The sequence below is a fragment of the Symphodus melops genome, assembly GCF_947650265.1.
Source record: "Symphodus melops genome assembly, chromosome: 8".
Lineage (NCBI taxonomy): Eukaryota > Metazoa > Chordata > Actinopteri > Labriformes > Labridae > Symphodus > Symphodus melops.
In genome coordinates this window covers 12,293,291-12,313,984 of record NC_136698.1, presented here as the reverse complement: position 1 = coordinate 12,313,984, position 20,694 = coordinate 12,293,291, and the positions used below count along the sequence as shown (strand labels likewise).

Genomic DNA, 20,694 nt, shown 5'->3' with positions numbered 1-20,694 from the left:
AGCTGTTGTAACAACCCAAATTTCCCCCATTGGGGGTTGAATAAATTTTGTCCTTATGCTTATTAAAGAACAACCCATGACCCTTGTTGATGACTAACATTTGTATCACACATGTTATCAAAGGATGATAAACACAGGAATTTCATAAAAGAGGGTTTAAATAAAGATTTTAGGAATACTAACAGTGTTTTGAAGAGTTCTTAGGAATTAAGGGGCTGTCACCATGCCAAGATCCAATAAGGAGACTCGATTAATGTGAACAGGTTAATTTAATCCAGGTTCAATATCGAAGGGTAACAGAAAAAACACACATCAGATGTCTTAACATTGGTGCATTGCTCTCGCCCAAAGTGATTATCCCAAAGCGAGTAGTGAACCTGTGAATTCAGTCTAACTAATCTGTGACACAGTGCAAACCTTAACCAATCAAGGGGGAGGGGAGAAAAAAGGAAGTGTATTAAAGGAAGGTACAAAAGGAAGTGAAAGGACACCAAATAATAAATGTTTACTTCAAACAGAATATACATAATCAAGAATGTTTAAATCAAGTTTATATTGTCTTTGTCATGCATCATCGAGCCACTAAACGGATGGCTTACTTACAGCTCAGACAGAGTCCATGTTAAAATTGAACATGTGCAACAACATGAAAAAAATCAAAATGATTATCTTTTACTTAATAATATCATAATAGACTGTCAAACAAGTGTACAAAAATGATGGCACATTAATAATTGATAATATATTAAACTGGTAGTTGGTTCGTATTTGTAGATGTGTTGTAGTTTGATTACAAAAAAACCCTTGGATCGGATCATATCGGAAAATGTCATAAACACATAAGTGCCAATATTATCCCTGTATGTGCAGATTCTGTGCAGTCCAACAATGAACCTGAATGATTCCTCTGATCCTATGAATTTGTAAAAAGCAAATAACATTGTGTGTTAGCTCAGTGTATTTACACACAATTTGAAACAGGTCGAGCAGCAAATGTTCAAAGGTAGGACCACCCTTTGAAAATCCTCCTCTATTGGTTGGGACCCTTTTTGCTGGAGACTCTGCAGGTACTGAGGACAGACCGTCAGCGGGTAAAGGACGAAACAATGACAACTGCTTCAGATCAGGTAAACATTCATTATTTGGTATGCAGAACAATGCATAAATGAAGAAACAAAATCAAAAAGAAGAGTAAGAATTTGTTACCCTCAGAATAATTTCTATAATGTTTACATTTTTGGGTGAACGACCAAAGGGGCAGACTTGATCTGAAAAACAGACCACGTACAAATCAAATAACCATGTCTAAGCTAACACTCAAACTTGTTTTGTGAACTTTCAGAGAAATATCCAAACAAATAAACATTTCAACTTTATTTATTTATTTTAAAAAAAATAGCTCACTGAGACTCGTTACTGATCACAAATCTGGACAAAAAACATATTTTTCATTCCTGGAAAAAACTATTTGTTGGTATTTCGTGATCTAATGCTTTACTGTTTCTTTATTGTGGAGATAAAGCAGTGTCATAAAGACAAAACATCCAATATCTCCTTATTTATACTTTGCTTTTTTCATCTCCTCATATTTCCATTTACTTATTTATTCCTTTATGTATTCTTCATTGTAGTTCCACATTTTTAAATGTACTTTTTTATTTATTTGATTAGGGTGGGCACAAACAAATATAAAAATGATTCATTTTGCATTGGTATCGTTTGAGATATGATAGGAGCTCATGTATGATTCGTCTGTTTTAGACATACTAGTTACAAAAACGTTTCCTAATGTCAGTCGTTTTTTCCCTTATTTGCGTAGAATGTGGAGTTTGTGCGAACGGGCTATGGCAAGAACACAGTGAAGGTGCTGGTGATCAGGAGACAGGGGAGCCACCACTACATCATCGAGCTGAAAGCTGACGTGGAGCTCACCCTCAAAACACGCAAGGATTATTTACATGGAGACAACTCAGACATCATTCCCACCGACACCATCAAGAACACTGTGCATGCTCTGGCCAAGCTGAAGGGGGTAAGTCTCTCCAGCCTCAGAAACACAGGGGACATGTTTCTATACTGCTGCTTAAAATGTCAGTGAGTGGCTAAAGCACACATTATTCAACTCTTTATGAACCTATACACGTAAATAATACCGCTGTCACATTAGTTACAACAATGTGTATCCATTAATAAAAGGTCATGGGGTCAAGGATCAAGAATCAAAGCTGAAGCTGAACTTTTCCTAATGAAGGAAGCAGTTCATCCAAAGAATAGATTAATAATGAAAAGTTTTGGGTTTTTTTGTTAAATTGATAGATCAGTGTTTAAACTGAAAATGTTGTTGCAAATTGTCTGTATTCATAATAAGAAAAATATGTTATTTTTTATTGGTGCAAAAAAAAAGATTGGTAATGGGTGCAGCTACACAGAGGTCTTAGAATTTGTTTGAACTGTACAGTAGTTTACAGTTTAATGTAAACATTAAAGGGGTTAGCCTTTGTTGAATCGTCAAAAGTAGTACAGAGATGTATTTCTCATGTAGTAATCAGAGTGCCTATACTTTTTTTCTTCATGGGTGACCCTTGTCCATCCAAAGTTCAAACACAGACTAATCAATAAAATAATGGACAAACATGCCATGTTGACTTTTATTTAAATCTGCACTTCCTAGACAACACTCTTACTCATCTTACTGGTCTTTTCAAAGCTTACAGCCTGTCACTTTTCAGGTGAAGACCATCGAGCAATTTTCTCTGGACATCTGTAATCATTTCCTGACCTCTTTTAACCATGTGCTGAGGGCCAAGGTTCACATGGAGGAGGCTCCATGGAGGAGGTTGGAGAAGGTGAAATAACGAACTCTCCTGGACAAAAATACCCCTTTCCTTTTGGATTGCAGAAATATTCATTTTCATTATCACAAATATCCATCATCAAGCAACACTTGTGAAAAGTTCCTGATTGGTTGTATTTTTTTCTCAGAATGGAGTCGAGCACGCTCATGCATTCATCCTCAGCCCAGAGGCTCTTCGCTTCTGTGATGTTGAACAGAATCTTAATGGTAAGCGCAACCACAAACAATAAAGTATTATAAACCTATAAATCTGTTTGAGAATAAATGCAGTTGTCCAGCCTCTAATACAGCCTAATATTTGTCACCAGGTATCTGGTATAGGCCAGTCAATGTATGATTCTTGTACAACAACCAATTAGCCCAAAACAAATTACCGTAACTGGTTTTGGGTAACTTATGGTTCAACAATTAAAAATAACAATGTGGTGCTAGCAGAGTATAATGTAAGTAAAAACTAGCAAAATATCAACAATCACTATTTTCCGAATAATAATATGTTGTTGTTTTTTTCTTTTCAAATTATGCTCAGTTTCTACCAATTAAATATTTTAGGAATCCCAATAAGTCAGTAAGTAAAAAAATATTATCAGAATATATTTAAATGTCTGCCCTTTTTATTAGCTTTTGAATGCTTTACAAACCAGTTAGTCCAACTGTATTTCATAATATTGCACAAGCACACAAAACAACAGTAATTCCATTGTTTGCCCAATAGATCTATAGACAACTTTTTCTCATGAAAAATAATAGAAGAAACAACAAAACGATCAAGTAAAATTACTGACAAAAAGTGACACACATATTAACTATGATAAAATAAATTTAAAAAGCCCATATTATAAATTAGTTAGCACTATCTGTGTATGAAATGAAATTAGGTTTGAAGTTATTGTCTACATCATATAAATTGCCCTTTAGCTCCTATGTGAAGCGAAAGTGACAAATGTATGTTATTTCTGCTTGTCATTGATTTGGCACATATTGGACAAATGTTTTAAAATCTAATGTGAGGCCTGCGATCAAGTATGTCCTCCCTTTGCTTCGGTCACAATGTTTCCAAATGTGTCTAATGCATCACATTCTCCAACTGACTGTGCCTAACACAGGCATGCCCGTGGTTCACAGCGGGGTGAAGAACATGACGGTGCTGAAAACCACCCAGTCTGGTTTTGTTGGTTTCCTGCGAGACCGCTTCACTACCCTGCAAGAGGCCAAGGACAGATGTTTCTGCACTTCTGTCTACGCTAGGTGGCACTACAACAAGACTCAGGGTGTCGACTTTGATGCTGCATGGTAACTATGTGCTAAATACCTGGGGAGGACGTCTTCGTTGTAGTTTACGATGGAGAGATTAAACTGTCAAAGAAGAGGAGACAATGTTAGGGATTCTTAACAATAGAAAGAAGAGAAGACATAATTGTTTTTATTGTCTTTGCAGGAAATGTGTGAAGGAGACTATCATTGAGAAGTTTGCTGGTCCCTATGATATCGGAGAGTTCTCCCCCTCTGTACAGAAGACCCTTTATGAAACACAGCTCCTGGTCCTGGATAGAGTTCTTGAGGTAGGACTATGTTCTTGAGATCTATATCCAAGGTAAAACACACTTCAAATAAATACATCATTTCACAAAACTCTGTCTTTCAGGTAGATGAAATAGAGATTGTCATGCCAAACCAGCATTACTTCACCATAGACATGACAAAAATGGGCCTCAACAACAAAGACGAAGTAGGTCCTGCTTTACAGCTAACCTTTCAAGTTGTTAAGAATTTTCTGAGTTACTGACATGTGGGTTTCCACCTCACAGGTTCTTCTTGCTCTGGACAATCCTTCAGGCAACATCATGGGGACATTGCGCAGGAAGCAACAAGCCAAGCTGTAAATTCCTCGACACAAAGCACTGCAGATGTGACACAAATCAATCTGTACAAGCTGATTCAACGCAAAAGGAAAAGTGACATGGTCTTGTGGATCTGATCAAGTGGGAACAAAAATCACCTCTTAATTATTTTGCTGATAATATGTGGCGTGAATAAAAGCTGAGATATAAGGATATAGATCCTACAGTGATTACAATGGTTCGATCAGTTACCCCTTCAGATACGTGCTGAAATAGGAGCTGTGTGTATGTGAAGCTCCCACTACGTTTCCACGCTGCACCTCTTGTGATTTTTGCTACACTGCGACACAGAATGTCAATGTGTAAACAGTGAAGATGTGTATGCTGGACGAGCATTTTGCTGGAAGGATGAAGGAGAGAAATACGCTTTCGACATGAGGAGTGCTTCTGTACGAGAAATCTAAATGATTTTTTTTTATTATTGCTTCAACAAATACTTGTATGACCTCATGCAGTATCTTCAAAACTAATGTTTCCAGGGTTGGTGATACATTTGCAAAAATAATCGACGAAAGAAAACGAGCACAATCAACAAATTCATACACCAATGTTGTTCTTTGGTGAGAATAAAAGAGCACCATTTATTGCAAATCTTTGATTCAGATTTTCAAACTCCAGTGTAATTTTTTACATATACTTCAATACAGTTGTCGTTGCGACAATGCCAAAAGCACCACAAGTAGGAACGTAATAAGAATATATATATATATACACATAAATATTTTCATATCAAGAGCCTTGAGTCTGGATAATGTAGGTGCGCAGTATCAAAGAGGCTTCTGATTGGCTCGTGTCAGGTAAAACAAGATGCTTCATAGTTACATGCTCATGGACTCAGCTGCACAGTTTAGAGCTTTAAAGTGATTTCAGGACGAAATGGGATGCATTAATATTATCAACTGCATGTATCAAAGTGTTCAGGTAGGACAAAACAGACACAGTTTCCAACTTTAGATCATCTTATATACAAATACTTTTTTTTAAACCAACAGGGGTCACTTCACACATAAAAAAACCCATACATACGAAAAGAATTATACCCGCAGAGTACTGTCCCAGAATGTCATTCACTTAAATTAAAGATGCACGAAAAATAAAATACATTTCTCAAGCCGCAGACATAAAAATGGCCAAAAGCATAAACAGCTGAGTGGACTCAGTGTGCAGCCCATTTTTGGGGTGGACACTTATAAAAAACATACAGTATTAAAGTCCTGTTAAGGTGCCGCCAGAGGAGACTCTGTGAAGCTGCAGCTAACCTGGGCTCTCCTGTCGCGATGATTGTCACTGAGGTGGGTGTTGGGGAGGGCCTGCACTGCTACGAGGCGTTGCTCTTTAGGTGTTGAGTTTGCAGCGGCTTTACGTGATACTCGTAAATTTTCAGAGCAGGGCCGAGCTTTATTGACAGCCCAGTAAGGACGTCGTTACGTGTCATCAGGAGCAGGGATTTGCCATCGATTTCCTAGTCAGGTGGAAAGAAGGAAATATTTTTTAAAAATCCCAGTTTTTTACATGATGGGAATATTTGAGCATGAAAAGCATCCCTACCTGATCCTGGAAAGCTGTGGCTTGCTCCTCAAACCCTGTTGCTTTGAAATAATTGACGACATCAGCAACCCCCCAATTGGCAGGGTCTGGCAGCTGACCGTTCTCCACAGGGCTGTGAGGTCACAGTGAAAGGATTCATCTTCACCATGTGTGCACAGTCAACTGTATAGCCTGTTTAACGAAGTCTATCAAATCTTTCAATACTGAGTTTTCTAAATGACTTTCAAATGTTACCTTTTGGTGTCAACAGAGCCATTTGCCTTGTCCTCCATGGCAGCTGTAGAAAAATATAAATTCAATGATACATACAACTCTGACTGTTCGTTAACAAGCACAACATGAAGCAACTTTAACTTGACTAATGTTTTCATAATTCATGTGAGTTCACTTTAAAATCATTTCAAAACATAGCACACACACACAAGATGTATTGCTTGAGAGTTGTTAGATTGCCACTACACTATTTCTAAATGTTCTGACGAAGTTCGATCTTTAACCCTTTTCCATATATTTACAACATGTTATTACATATTAGGAATGTCATGTCACTATCTGAAAGTTTTTTTTTAATATTTTGCACATCCTGTCTCTTTATTGTCAACGCAAGAATCTTTTGAGTAAAAATCTACTTTGACTACTTTGATTTTCCAGCACCTCTTTTTCTGGTTTTCTGATCATTATGAACTATAAAACCGACTTTGATTAAATAAATCCAACGACGTTGAGGACGTGATCGAACAAACATTTACTACAGACTTATATCTTGGTGTTCTGTTAAGTAGTCGTTTAAATGTTGCTTGTTCAAAACACATGACTTCATATCGAGCCTATCATTGGCCTGAGATCGACGTGTAAGCTCTATTTAAACAAACTAAAGTCTTAATGAGTGTCTTACAATCTGTTATGTTGCAGTGACTTTTCATTAGACGTCTCCTTAGTGCGTTGGCATTTTAAATCTCATCACTGCATCTTTATCCAAGTCTGGCATCCATTGGATATCCTCTCTGCAATGACAGCAACACGGAACAACTGGTCAAGCATTCAAAATATCGAAACAATATAGATAGTTAATATCGCTCATCATGGTTCTGACAGTGTTATTAAAATTACTTAAGATTATTAATAGGAAAATAACGTCACATATATATAGCCTCACTGTTACATATATATGAATAAAGTTAAAATGAGACATTTAATGAAAGGCATAATATGAATAACTGTATTAAAATACATGGTATATTTAATCGATGCTGTTCGTATTGAGCTAACAGGGAGAGTTAGCAGGAATTGCTATTTCATAATGTAACAGTGTTACCTTATTGTAGATGATTCCTGCTTGACAACAGCGGCTCTTCAAAGGTAAACACGGATATTAGATAACAAAAAGCTGCTACTTCACCAAAATCATTTAGAAATCAATTGACGGCGACAGAAACTTGATGAAATCAGGATTTAATCAAGTAAAGACAACTAGCACCTCTTCATCGGTTTAGCTTCCTTCGCCCACATGACAGCAGAGAATCATGGGAGTTGAAGTTCTTTCGGTTTTGACGCGATCTGTGTGACCCTTGCCGAAGTACATCACTCTAAATATGACACATATTACGATATCATTTTTTACCTCGTTAAAAAAAAAAAAAAAAAAAATCAAAAACTTGAGTTTTTATTAAAAACAATTTATTATAGTGACATATCCTTTGTTACATAAAATTTGCTACAGCAAAGTAGGCCTATATTTCCCTTGCAAACACAAGTAAATATGGGTGGGAAAAACGTGTCAGCCGTCTAAATGATGTGCAAAATAACCCACAAACTAAATATAGACACAGTTCAGATAATTGATCCCATACTTGCATGTGTGACTATGCATGAACAACTCATAGTGATTTCCTTCAGTCAGGCCTGTGAGGTGGCTCAGGGAAAAGGGCCATCATATTACATCATATATGACAAACATTTTACATACACACATAGGGGATAAATGACATAAATAGAGCTGTGGATGACCTACACACTCTGGGTAGGTTTACACAGAGGCCATTTGGGCAGGAACATGCTGAATTCCCAGGTGTAGTTTTCAAAGCTTCTCCAAATGAGAAAAAAAAAAAGATTCTTCTAATACCTATCCTTCAAGCCTTCAGACTGGTGAAATGATTTGGATCATTTTTGATAAAGTGATTTCTTTGGGGTAAATAATTAAAACACAAAACACTTTAAGGATAAAAAAGTGAAACGAAAGGCTTAGATTTAGACATGGTGTGCATAATTTTTTTTAAAGTGGCATTTCATTTTGTTGTTTTTTTCATTAGGGCAAATGAAAACAAGTTATATAATCCAAATTCATTGTAAATAACCACTTTGTGAATAAAATAGTTACAGTCTCCCTCGAGAACTATGCAAGTAAAAAAAAAAGAAAAATGTTATTTAATAGGCATCTCTTCTTTAAATAATAAGAAACGTAACAAATGAGGAATTCAGGACAAGATAATGTATACATACATTATTTAAAGATTAAACACGTTTTCAATCTATGACAAGAATCCTAAAATTGGGCATAGCCATTATCCATATACTATACACAAGTACCTTAAAAAAAGCATTCAGCCCCAAAACTTTGTTTTCAAATTTGGTTCTCGTATATTGTTTAAGTGGATGAAATTGCATTTTTTCCTGCTACAAACACTTGAGCACCATGTCAAATAATGATTAAACTTTATGCAAAAAGACTGAATTGCATGACTTTTAACAAATACCGGTAATTGTTTCCAACAAGATGTGAGATAATGTAACTTTGATTTTCTTTCCCAGAGTACCTGGCCAGTAAAAAAGATATAAGAAAAATCAATGTGGACAGCAGAGAAACTTTCCTGAAGGGAAACAAAGAACTCAGAAGCAGGAGCAAAGAGGGCTTCTCTGACATCTTAGTTCAACATGTGGACACCTTGGCCGTATATGGGAAAAGTCTGACAAACAGATTATATGCTCATCTGTTAAATACATATAAATAAACAAGGACCAACAACGTGTCAGAATGAAAAGTAAACGACTGGTACCAAGCATTAGAAAAATCCCTCATTCAGCTCACTTTGTCTAAAAGGGGAAAACAGATTAAATACATGTAGACAATAACTTATAGGAGTGATTTACAATGACTAAATGTTCTTCAAAAGTCAGACTCTTGACATGTTTTCCTTTTACACGTTTGTAACAAGACAACAGCATTTTGTCTGTTATCGTTCTTGAACTGCCATGACTCAACCTGAGCAGCCTGTAGAGGAAGAATGAGCACATACTGCTCCATCACAGTGTACAAACTGGTTTAGAAAATGATGCAAAAAAAACCCGACAGAGCTAGGGTTGAGGTACTTATATGTTTCAATCTAAGATGAATGAATACTTTAAGGTTATGATATATCTGTTTTTCTGTGATTATTAATTAATGGTTCATGATATAGTTTTGTTTCAGTGAATTATGCAGAAAATATGCCACTCAGATCAAAGTGGCATTACAAATTGAAAGCATCAATGAGCCTGGCTGTGAATCAATAAAAATACATAACAAAATAAAAATGGGAACACTTTCAGGGAATTTTTAGCTTGTTGTGACACTGCTGCACAAACGTTACATACATGCAAACGTAGAAAAAAAAAAAAAAAAAAAAAGGTCAAACAAATATGGCAATTACACAATGTTTTCCAAGTGCTATGCTAAAGCATACTTTGACTTTAGAAGCGTGCCCCCTGACCAACACTGCTTTGCATCCTCAACAACACACTCTTAGGAGAAAAAACATACAAACTGACCTTTCACTTATTGAAAAATGCCTTATCAGTACACTTCATTGATTTCTGGACATATCAAAGACAGACGTTTGGAGTGACAAACTCAAACGGCTTCAGATTTCCTTCCTAGTGAGACAGAGTCATACCTGAAAAATATATCATCTCACTCAAATTCTTTGAATACCACACCATGCCTGAGGTAAAAGTAAATGTCATGTGGTCAGATATGAATAAAACAATGCTACAATTGATTGGTTAATACAGCACTGACAAGTTTCTGCTCAGTAAAAACACTTGTCACTTTAAATCCATCCCTTTGAGGCGTCTTCAGAGTTACTTTCCCTTCATCTAAAACCAGCTCCTGTTTGAAAATCTGGTGTCACATATGTTTATTCTTATACGCACAAAAAACCTGTGTCTGGGTCTTAAGGACACCAGAATGATGAATGAATGATGATTTATTCAAGTGTTCATGATTACTAACTATCGAATAAACCTTAAAAACAAAATCAGACGTGTAACAGATGACTTATAACAAGCACAAAGAAAATGTTCGAAATCCCCCCACCCCCTCATAAAACACCTTCTATTTCCTCAAAGCTCATATCACAATATGTGCAATACCAGCCATTACAATCAATCTCTCTTTGTGCCACACAAAAATGGTTATTATATTTGTTTAAATTGCTTTTCAAATAACTGATGAATTTAAATAAGAAAAAGGGAGGCTTTTCAAAAGTGGCAAACATGAAAAAAAAAGAAAAGATGGTCTAGCATTTCTGTGTTGCAGCACGAGGGTATGTCTGCATAATGTGCCTGTGTATAGGTTAGTGCTCACTGCACGCAGGATCATGGCAAGAAGGACCTCATTCAGCTGTGTGGAATGAAGGAACGAGGCATTGGTTTTCAACACAAGACGGCCTCAGTTCCACTTTAACCCCTATGGGAGAGTGCAAATATCCCAACATGTGAGAGCCCTGATGAGACTCGGAATCACTCTCCCTAGAAATCAGCAAATTCTTTTGCACATTTTTCCGTTTGGGAGACACGAATGTCCTCCTCCTCGTAGTCGTCGAAGTTGCTTGTGTCTCCTGGTCCTCTGCACTTTGGCATGAACGGGGCTTCAACCTGACACAGAGAAGGCAATGAGGATTCTTTGTTCCTGATAATACATACCCAACCAAAACTGAGGTTGTTTTAGGCAAACTTTGCTGTGTTGATGTTCTACAAGTTGTACTAAGAGTATTTTCATCGTTGTAACCATCATGGCAGCTAAGGACAATATGGCTTACATTTTACTAAAAAAAAAAGAAGAAAAAAGGACGGCGCATAGTCGCAGTTTAGTCGTGAACAGTAAAAAAGGACCACCAGTCTTAACATTTCTGTAATAGTTTCTAGACTTACATTAGTACTCACACATTACACAGTGAGGTCTGACCATCTTAAAGCAGCTCTGACATGTAACAAATGTGCGACTGCATAACTGTCCCACAGCGAAAGATTTAGCGAAACTGGTGGTAATGATGTTTTAGATGGTATGTTTTACTGGACTGGAGGTGCAGATTTTAAAAATGGCTGCTCTTTGGTTTGGTTGTTAATAAAGACATTTTGAGGAACAGGACATGCCCACAATTTTAGACGGGAGGAATGTGATCGCTAAAAATCAAAATCAGCGAATTTAAATGGGAGAACAAATGACACGGAAACATTCAAACAGGTGTAAATGTAAAGGACATGTATGAACTTTCTCCAAAAAACAAACAAAAAAAAACCAAGAACCAAATATTGGTGAGGAACTGATGCATCTCAGGATGATTTAACATGTTATTGCACATGAAACAAATACACACCTTCCTCTCATAAATGGCTATCCAGTCTGTTGTGGAAAACCACTTGTGGTTTTTGATGTCATTCACGCCATTCTTCAGGTTGCCAAATCTTTTCGTCAGGTCAACCTGCAGCAGGTTTCTCAGCAGATCCTTCAGGTCGGAGCTAAAGTGAGAGGGGAATCGTACCTAGAGGAATGACAAACGCAAAAAAGAAGCAAGCTCTGGATTGTCAAGACCAGTAGACATTTTAGTTCAGTTAAGTGTTAAAGCATTGTAGAAATAATACCAAGTTGCTGCCCATGGTAACAGACAGAAAAAAATGCCTTCAATTATCCACCTTTAATCTCGCTTTTTTGTCTTTACCTTGCCAGACACAATCTTTTCATAGATCTGGATTGGTTGATCTGCAAAAAATGGAGGGTAACCAGCAGCCATTTCATAGATAAGGACTCCCAGTGCCCACCAGTCCACAGCTTTGTTGTAGCCCTGACAGAGAAAGAAATATGTGGAGAGGTACAACAAGTTACAGCTTAAGGTTCCCACTGCGAGGCTCAACATCGACTGTATTTGAATAGTTCACCTTGCTGAGGATGATCTCTGGAGCCAGGTACTCAGGCGTTCCACACAACGTCCAGGTTCTCCCTTTTACCCTTTTAGCAAAGCCAAAGTCTGTGACCTGAAGGAAGAATGGAGGAGTTAAAAAAAGAAGAAGAGGAACATCTTCAAGACGAGGTTACCACACACTATACTTAACCTATTAACTGAATTTCTGGATATCTTTCAGTCAAACCTACTCAATGTTTTCATTTGTCTATTTTTGATACCACAACAAAGCTTTCTACCTCTGATGAGAGGAACCTCGCCGAGATTAAAATCTATTTTTCAAGAGTGTCCTGGCCAGAAAGCAGCACAGTTAACGTTTCTAAACAACAAAGGTCAAATCATACAGGAGGAGAGAGTAAACTACCATGAGTATTATATCCAAACACATCACGTCAGTAAGTCACTGCCTGCTTTTTTTGTCCTCTAATTGTTTTTTATTACTAACAGTCAAACATGGAGCTGCAACATCCAGGGGATATGTTCCCACAAATTCACTTTCTCTGTGATGATTATCTGACAAGCATCTGCTTTCTTTGTTGCCTCGGCGACGAGTACCGCCCCATCTAGCATATGATCGGTAAGCCTGAAGCAGCAACATTCAGCACCTTGCTGAACAGTACAGGCTGAAGTATGGCAAGTTACTGTTCAGAGCGGCTGAATAAACACGAAAAACAAACGCTGAACAATCTGGAAAAAAAAAAAGAAAAGAAAAAAGATAGTGGGTACTGGATTTTGGTGGATGGCGGTTGTGGCGTTGTGAAGTCTTTCCGTAAAAAAAAGTGAACATCCATTAAGACAGCAAATTAAGCTCATCAGATAGTTTTCCCAACTTGCTCAAAAAGATGAAAAGTTGTATGAAATGCAGAGCGACATAGTAACAACTATGCACTGGTTAGCTGCTTTGAGTGAGGATGGAACAACAGATGTATCATTTCATACCATTTTTACATCTTAAGAACTTGAAAGACTTAGGGCGTTGGAGTAAACAAGGGCATGAATTGTCTGCTAGTTTTCCCTTTTTGACTGCTCTAGCACCATGTCAGCTGTATTTTTGTGTCACTAATATGACTTCATGAAAGGTACTGGCCATGGTAAAGTCAAAGTATCCAAACTGGTATAGTGACTGGTATCAGAAGATCTAAAAGAAGAAAGCTGGATGTTTTCTACTCGCAGCTGAAGAGTGTTTCTAATTACTGACATTTCGCCTTTCTTGACAAACTTTCCATTCAATGCACACCTGGATATACCCATGTTGATCTATGAGCAGGTTTTCAGGCTTCAGGTCTCTGTAGATGAGGTCCAGCGAGTGAAGGTACTCAAAGGTGAGTATTATCTGAGCTGCATAAAACCTTGCATGGTTTTCACTGAAAGTAGGGACAGTACACAGTCAGATATGGTGCCACACATGAACACAATTCATCTATGAATGAAGGAGGAGCAAACTCATAGCCATCTTTAAATTAAAAAAAAAAGCTCTCCTAAGATACGTCTTCCATGACATTACCCGTCTTTGTCACGTTATTAATTCTATTTCAATCGATAGAGAAAATACTTTCAGTGACTTTACCTGAACCTTCCAATACGTCTGAGGTGTGAGAACATTTCTCCACCGGGCACATACTCCATCACCATGTACAGGTTTGAATTGTCCTGTAAAACAGATCATGAGATATGTTAACAGTTAAAGGGATACTTCACCCATTTACTTGAAGCTTTGCATCATTAGAAACATGGTAGTAGTGTTGAATGGTCATGAATCCAGCCCTCATTTTGCCCTGAGACGAGAAAAATGTGTTTTTCTTTGCTTGAAAGTTTTCTTCATGTGTTTTCTCGTCTCAGGGCAAAATGAGGGCTGGATTCACGACCATTCAACACTACTACCATGTTTCTAATGATACAAAGCTTCATGCAAATGGGTGAAGTATCCCTTTAATTACTGATAAATGATTCTTTAGGTTGACAGATTAAACCGACTAGATTAGGTGAAGGCGTCCTACAGAAGTTTCCCTTTTCACTTTTTCTAAGTATAAAAGATAAAGTTGGCGGGTGATTCTCGAGATATTTTTTAACCAATAGCAGCAGAGAAAAAAACCCCACACTACTGATGTTGAAACCATGTAGTTTGTTATTATAGGTTTGCTTGAATATGTACCTTGAACGCGTACTCCAGTCTGACGAGGAAGGGGAACGAGACAGCCTGTAGTATTCTCTTTTCATTTAGCGTGTGTTCTATCTGCTTCAACTTGACCACCTGAAGAAAAGAAAAAAAAACAAAGTAATGTAGACAATATTAGAACTAAAGGTCTATCTAGCAGAGCGGGATGATGAACATTTGAATAATTGTTTTATGGATACTAAGTGAAGAAAGAAATTAGGATCCTACAAAGGTGCTCATGATTTGAAAAAGCTACTTGTGCGCTTTTTTTTTTTTTTTAAAGTTTTGGTTTAGAAATATGAATGATTTCCATTGAATTGTGTGTAACCTATTCTTTCTGTCTCAACTTTCTTCAGTGTGAAAATTGTGAAAATCAATAGCAGACTCTTAAAAAGTGAACATAATAGACAAACAATAAATGAGAAGACTAACAATAAGCCAATGATGCTGAAGACTCAAACAAGCATGTAAACACACCATCGGACAGTGACTCCAATCAAAGTTTTAACTGTATGCACACACTATGATGGCACCTGGCCATGACCGTTACTATAATGGATTACCTTCCCACTGTTTAAAGTCTCTTCATTTGTATAATGTACTGAATGGGAAATGATGTAAATGAGTGTTAAAAAAAAAGAAAAGAAAAAAGAAGGAAATTGGTGTGCAGGACCTTGCCATATTATTAGCGGCTTGTATACGGAATAAAACTGAAAAACAAAGAACTTTCGGTCTCTTGTAATGGGCTGATGAACGTTCGTTAGACTAAGTGTTAATACACACTAAAGGCAACATATTCCTTTAATACAATCTGCTAAGGTTGGACAACAACTGATCAGTGATGCTCTACATTGACGATATACTGTAAGCAAGCTAATGCTGTGCAATAGCTAATGTAGGATAGCAAACAGGCGAGCTTGATGGTTTTTTTTTTTTTTTTTTAGGTGCTTACCGCTAACGTCTGAATGTTAACATCTTTTACTGACCGTGTGAACTAAAAGAGAGCAGAGGCATGCTACATGAGCAGCACACCAATCACTGTCTAGGCTCCTACGACTTTCACATCAGTATTTACAAGTGAAAAGTTGTGTGAAGCGCCGCTGAGGTTTTCAATGGTTATGTGCTCGAGATGTGTGAGAGGAACATTCCATTTCCTTTAAGAGATACACACGGTGTTTGTGGTGTTACACGCAGGAGTGTGCTTCTCACAGACTACCATGACCTAAGGCACTTGATCTTACAAAATGAACAAACTGTTCTTAAAAAAAAAAAAAAGAAAAAAAGAAAAAAAAAAAAACTTACTTTTTGTTTGTCCAAGATCTTCATGGCATAGAAATGGTTTGTTTCTTTATGTTTGACCAGCATAACTCTGCCGAAAGAGCCTGTGCCCAGAGTCTTGAATCTATCAAAGTCATCCAGGCCTGTTGTGCTCTAAAGAAACACAAAATAAGAGAACAATCAGGTGGCAAACTCGTTATTAAAATGATGCATTTCTCATAGCTAGGTAACGTTTAACTACAGCTCTTCTTGATGCCAGTAGTAGCTTGTTTTGACTCCGTTAACATTAGTTAGAACACACAAGTTGGATAAACATAGTTTGCAATAAATACATTTATCTGGCAGTGCTATGATGCAATCATGTTTCATGTAAGTCAATCAGATCGGAACCAGGAAGTGGCTAAGCAACAGGTCTAATCATGTTGCCTCATCAGCAGCAATCTGCTGTGTTCAGAGAAATAAAAGCTTAAAAAAGGAGAACAACTTACCTGGGGTGGACACTCCCATTTTCTTAAAAAATCTTCTTTGGCTTTAGCTAAGAACTCTTTCACTGTTCAAAGAGACAAAAGTGTGATTTTGATAATTAGACTTGTGTTAGTCTCACAAGGTCAGGCCACATGTTGAGAGGAATAAACTGGGGCAGCTCAACATGTTCAGGGAAAGAAATTCATTTTTAGGTCAGGCAAATGTCAAGTGCTGGGGGGCGAGGGGGGGGGGATGCAGGACTATACTTGACAGAACAGCAAAAATACTTCATTAAGGAAACTCAAAACCACACGTCTAAGCAGGAAACTCTAATCATAAAGTGATGCAAAGAGCTCTTGTGGACTTATTGGCCAATTCAAAGTCAAACTTTCTGCATCTCTTTCAGGAGTAGGTGGGAATGGGGGGGGGGGGGGGGGGTAATTGCAGGACCGTGACAAAAGACAAAATGCAGAACAAAACTGACACTGAAGTGCAAGCCGGTAAAAGACAGTGCATTGTGAAAGTCACAGCAGACATGAGATATCCAAAGTCACAGAGCAACGGAGAGTATCATCTGATTGATGAAGGATGTTGCCCGTGGTATATGGTGGCCAATTTAATTGCATTAAAGCACTTCTACAAACAAACAGAGTGTGTGCAAGCTGTACACTGACTGTTTATGCAAACTTCAATTGTCTACACTCAGATTCCAAACAATGTCCATTTTGACTGTTCTGAACTCTGTGACTTGGGATGGCCCATGGAAAATAATGAGCATACCAAAAGTCTCTACAGTTCACCAAGGGTTTGCAGGAACATTCACCCACATGGATGGAAATGATGGAGAAGAGAAAGAGAGGAAGAAAGATTCATGAAGTGCTTGAAACGAGAACATTTGAGATTAAAGTGGATTAAATGCAACACAACAAAATGACACAGAAGAAGACGGCATAAGTAAACCCACCAACGAATGACACTAACACTGCATCGAAAAAAAAAAAAAACACAACAAGATTTGATCTGTTGGAAAATGTATATCACCATATTGTTTCTAGAAAACTTTCCAACTTAACTCAAGGGGTGGTTTTAATATTTCTTGCTAACATTTAAAGAGGCTTTCACTGTCCCACTTTAATTAATAATGTGTAGTTAAACTTGGGACATCGCTCACAAACACTATTCAAACACAGTGATTGATAAAGACATCGTGAAAAGCACACAAAACACATTTCATACATGCAAAACAGGTCCACAAAAATGACAGGACAGGAAATATTCAAGTGATGGAAGCAACTGAAGCTCCACAAATGGCCTGCGCAGTGCTACACAGCTCAATGTGCTTTCACGGATGTCTCCGGAGGATCAAACGTGTGTAAATACGGAGAACAGGAACCTGATCAGGCAGATAGGAACACACTCTAGTAAAGGTTTGGAAAGAGGGCTGCGTCTCAAAGTGCTAAGACCAGTAATATAAATGATAGCCAAGTGGATAATTACAGAAAACTTGCCAGTGATTAATAGCTTGGTTAACTTTTCAAGCTTCAGCTTAACAAATTCCACCGTCAAGACAAGTTGAGAGACATTCGGCTCAGAGCTGCAGGTGCTGGAGGATACGTTTGACATGTAAAAGCAAAACACACAACTTACTCCACTTATCCCACTCGACGGTGAAGTCTGAGATACGAGGCACCTCACACTCCGGTCCTCTCTGCTCTTGGCTACCTTTACGATATTTGTGAAAAAGGCGGCTGGCAAAGGACTGATCCTTTCCCTGAGCCATTTTATTGATACGTGAGCGTAACAGGCTCAGAAGCACAGAAACCGTTTTCAGACTGAAGACCAATGAGTGACACTGACTTCCTGTTGTAGGCAGTGAAGTGCAACGTTCGGCTAACCACATAAAGTTAAGCTTCCTGTTCATGTACGTCGCTTTAGCTGCAGTGGCTGACTGTACACTTTCTCATATCATGTCATGTCAGTTATCATACAACTTTTTCGTCTTCCATGCAAGTCCTGAATTGACAAAGTGCATAAAGTTGGCAAAGAGCACAACAAAGAAAAACTGTTGATGCTGTGAAAAAATAAAAAATAAATAAAACAACCTTGCACAGCTGCCATGAATTCAGAGCGCTGATAAGGAAACTGTCAGCCTGTAACACTCACTGACTGGAGAGGGAAGTTATCTCAAGGTTAGCATGCACTCTGGTGGTTAACTTTAACAATGCAGTTCTTATCAGACCCTCGACACTCTTACTAACTCGCACGACTGCTGCATCCTTTTTGTAACACAGCTTTCTCTAGAGCAGTGACTCTCAAAGTGGGGTCCCTGGACCCCCAAGGGTCCGCGAAGGATAGCTTATGGGTCCATGGAATAATTATTATTAGTTTTTTTTTTTTAAAGTTAAACATTGAAAAAGCATATCTACAAACTGGGACCTGTTGTACCAATAACATCAGCTTTTTTGTCAAACAGTCCCACCCTGTTTAGTGTTGTGCCAACTGATCAACTCTGCAACTCTGCAATGACCGTAACATGTCAACACCTTGGAGCTAACATTTGCTCAAAGACTATAAAATGACTTGGAAAGCATAAACGTAGCCTAATTCTATCGTTGCAAAGTATTCCATCGCTCATGAATACATTGTAATAACATAATGCTTCTCAACGTTACAATTTTAAGGGGGACCTTGAAAAATGTGTCACCTTAAAGGCTGTCCGTGGTCTGAAAAAGTTTGAGATCCCATGCTCTAGCGGTTACTCCAGTTTGGCCCCATACGAATAATCAAAGAAGTGTTTCTGTAGTGTGCATTTACAGTGCAACTGCACAAACTCTCCAGCCCTCCCTGCATATACTACAGGTGGCTTGAGCCAAAAGGATTACTGGACTGGATCTTCAGACACACAGAGTGTGGTACAGTTATGTTTACAGTAAATATGCGCAAACACAAAACAACTGCTAGAAAGTGCTTGATCAACACTAAGGACTGTACAATTGTTTTTAAACAGGTGCAATTTGATCAGGATCTTGATGTTATAGCTTCACCACAACAGGCCAATGTCACTGTGTGAGTGAAGCATCGAGGCAGAACATTTTGATTTACTGTAAACTTCTTGACAGCTGACATAACCAGGTAAGACACAAAGAGGCAATATAATGATGACCTTGTTTAGAAACAAAAGCTAACCTATTAAACCCAATAAAAGAGGCCAGGTGGTGAACTGATCCATGAGGTGTTATTGATTAGGCCTACCTGTTGTTAGAGGTGACAAAGCCTTGTACAGCAGCTTCTCTCGAAACCAATGTTTGCTGATGTTATCTCTGTTAGCTCTTATGGAACTAAAGTGTTAAACACCAGCGTGAAATAGCACCAGCATCTTTCATTTTATTGGAGATGTGTCTGAACATTAACTGATGTGTAAAAACTAATCAACATAACGATGAAAACCCCTTACTGTCGTCTGATCCTCTGTCACTTAAAATTATAAACATGCTACATGATCTGTGGCAAGTGAATACAACACAACTCCCTTCAAGGAAGCAAGCACACCTTATAAAGATCTTTACCAAAGATGGTTCTTCTCTGCAGCCCATCTATCCTGTAACTGCTAACAGTGGACAACATCTGATCAGTGATGCTCTACACTGACTTTAAGATAAGCAAGCTAACGCAGTGCAATAGCTAATGTGGGATAGCTAACAGGCTAGCTTGGTGTTTATCAGGTGCTTACCGCTTTCTTGCTCATTGCCTTTCTTGGCAGTAGCTGTGTTTCCCATCGTAGGAGGACAGGGCGATGCACAGCTGGAGAGAAGCAATGATGGTGGCGGTACAGCTAACAGGCTCCTCCGTTAGCTAGCTAACAAATTTTAGCTTGTGCTAGCTGGTTTGCTAACAACAACAACATCAATGTTTTGTCGTCGTGGACAGAAGCTCGACGTGTCGCTCGCCGCCTTGTTGATCCTTATTCAAAGTGGCCCTTTGTCGTTCATGTATGCACTCGCTGAGATGAAAACATGATCCAGACTTTTCACCTCTGCCTGCTGTCGTTTCTGTGCTGCGTTCAATCCATGTGGGAATTCAGATGACTTGACCGCTGAAATGAGGCTTTCATGTGCGGATAGGAAATCATAGACACTCAAACGTCTCATTTACGTAATAGGTAGCCCAAGCGTAAGTGAGTCATAGTAGGCATTTTATTTTCTTGGTGGAGTCTTTTAGAGACAACCAATCTGTTCAGATTTATATATTTCTAATTAAAAACAAAAACAAAAGTAGCTC

General features: G+C 38.1%; 3 protein-coding genes across 5 annotated transcripts; 1 reads left to right on the top strand and 2 right to left on the bottom strand.

The window, feature by feature from the left end:
• Window positions 1-1,057: 1,057 nt before the first annotated feature.
• uox (urate oxidase) lies at window positions 1,058-5,359 on the top strand. The gene is made up of 9 exons (XM_079351370.1): window positions 1,058-1,127; window positions 1,820-2,032; window positions 2,730-2,846; window positions 2,983-3,061; window positions 3,961-4,147; window positions 4,293-4,416; window positions 4,500-4,583; window positions 4,663-5,049; window positions 5,089-5,359. Exons 1-8 carry the CDS (start codon window positions 1,107-1,109, stop codon window positions 4,735-4,737), a joined length of 900 nt encoding a protein of 299 aa, XP_079207496.1. The 5' UTR covers window positions 1,058-1,106; the 3' UTR covers window positions 4,738-5,049; window positions 5,089-5,359.
• samd13 (sterile alpha motif domain containing 13) lies at window positions 4,127-7,827 on the bottom strand. 2 transcript variants are annotated; one of them, XR_013779777.1, is made up of 6 exons: window positions 7,619-7,827; window positions 7,199-7,307; window positions 6,538-6,580; window positions 6,304-6,415; window positions 6,015-6,217; window positions 4,127-4,210 (listed from the first exon to the last, which is right to left on the bottom strand). XR_013779777.1 is itself a non-coding variant. In XM_079351371.1 (5 exons), the coding sequence occupies exons 2-5, from the start codon at window positions 7,224-7,226 to the stop codon at window positions 6,074-6,076; spliced, it is 327 nt and encodes a 108-aa protein (XP_079207497.1). In that variant the 5' UTR covers window positions 7,227-7,307; window positions 7,619-7,824; the 3' UTR covers window positions 5,292-6,073. The 2 variants fall into 2 exon arrangements, 1 of the variants encoding a protein (XP_079207497.1); XM_079351371.1 differs by lacking the exon at window positions 4,127-4,210 and having other exon boundaries at window positions 5,292-6,217; window positions 7,619-7,824.
• A 136-nt stretch (window positions 7,828-7,963) lies between these two features.
• prkacba (protein kinase, cAMP-dependent, catalytic, beta a) lies at window positions 7,964-20,639 on the bottom strand. Of its 2 annotated transcripts, none has more exons than XM_079351495.1 (10): window positions 20,147-20,639; window positions 16,440-16,501; window positions 15,976-16,104; window positions 14,671-14,769; window positions 14,086-14,168; window positions 13,756-13,882; window positions 12,496-12,591; window positions 12,279-12,401; window positions 11,937-12,101; window positions 7,964-11,214 (listed from the first exon to the last, which is right to left on the bottom strand). In XM_079351495.1, the coding sequence occupies exons 1-10, from the start codon at window positions 20,190-20,192 to the stop codon at window positions 11,089-11,091; spliced, it is 1,056 nt and encodes a 351-aa protein (XP_079207621.1). In that variant the 5' UTR covers window positions 20,193-20,639; the 3' UTR covers window positions 7,964-11,088. The 2 variants fall into 2 exon arrangements, with proteins under 2 accessions (XP_079207621.1, XP_079207620.1); XM_079351494.1 differs by lacking the exon at window positions 20,147-20,639 and adding an exon at window positions 18,064-20,135.
• Between the last annotated feature and the right edge of the window lie 55 nt (window positions 20,640-20,694).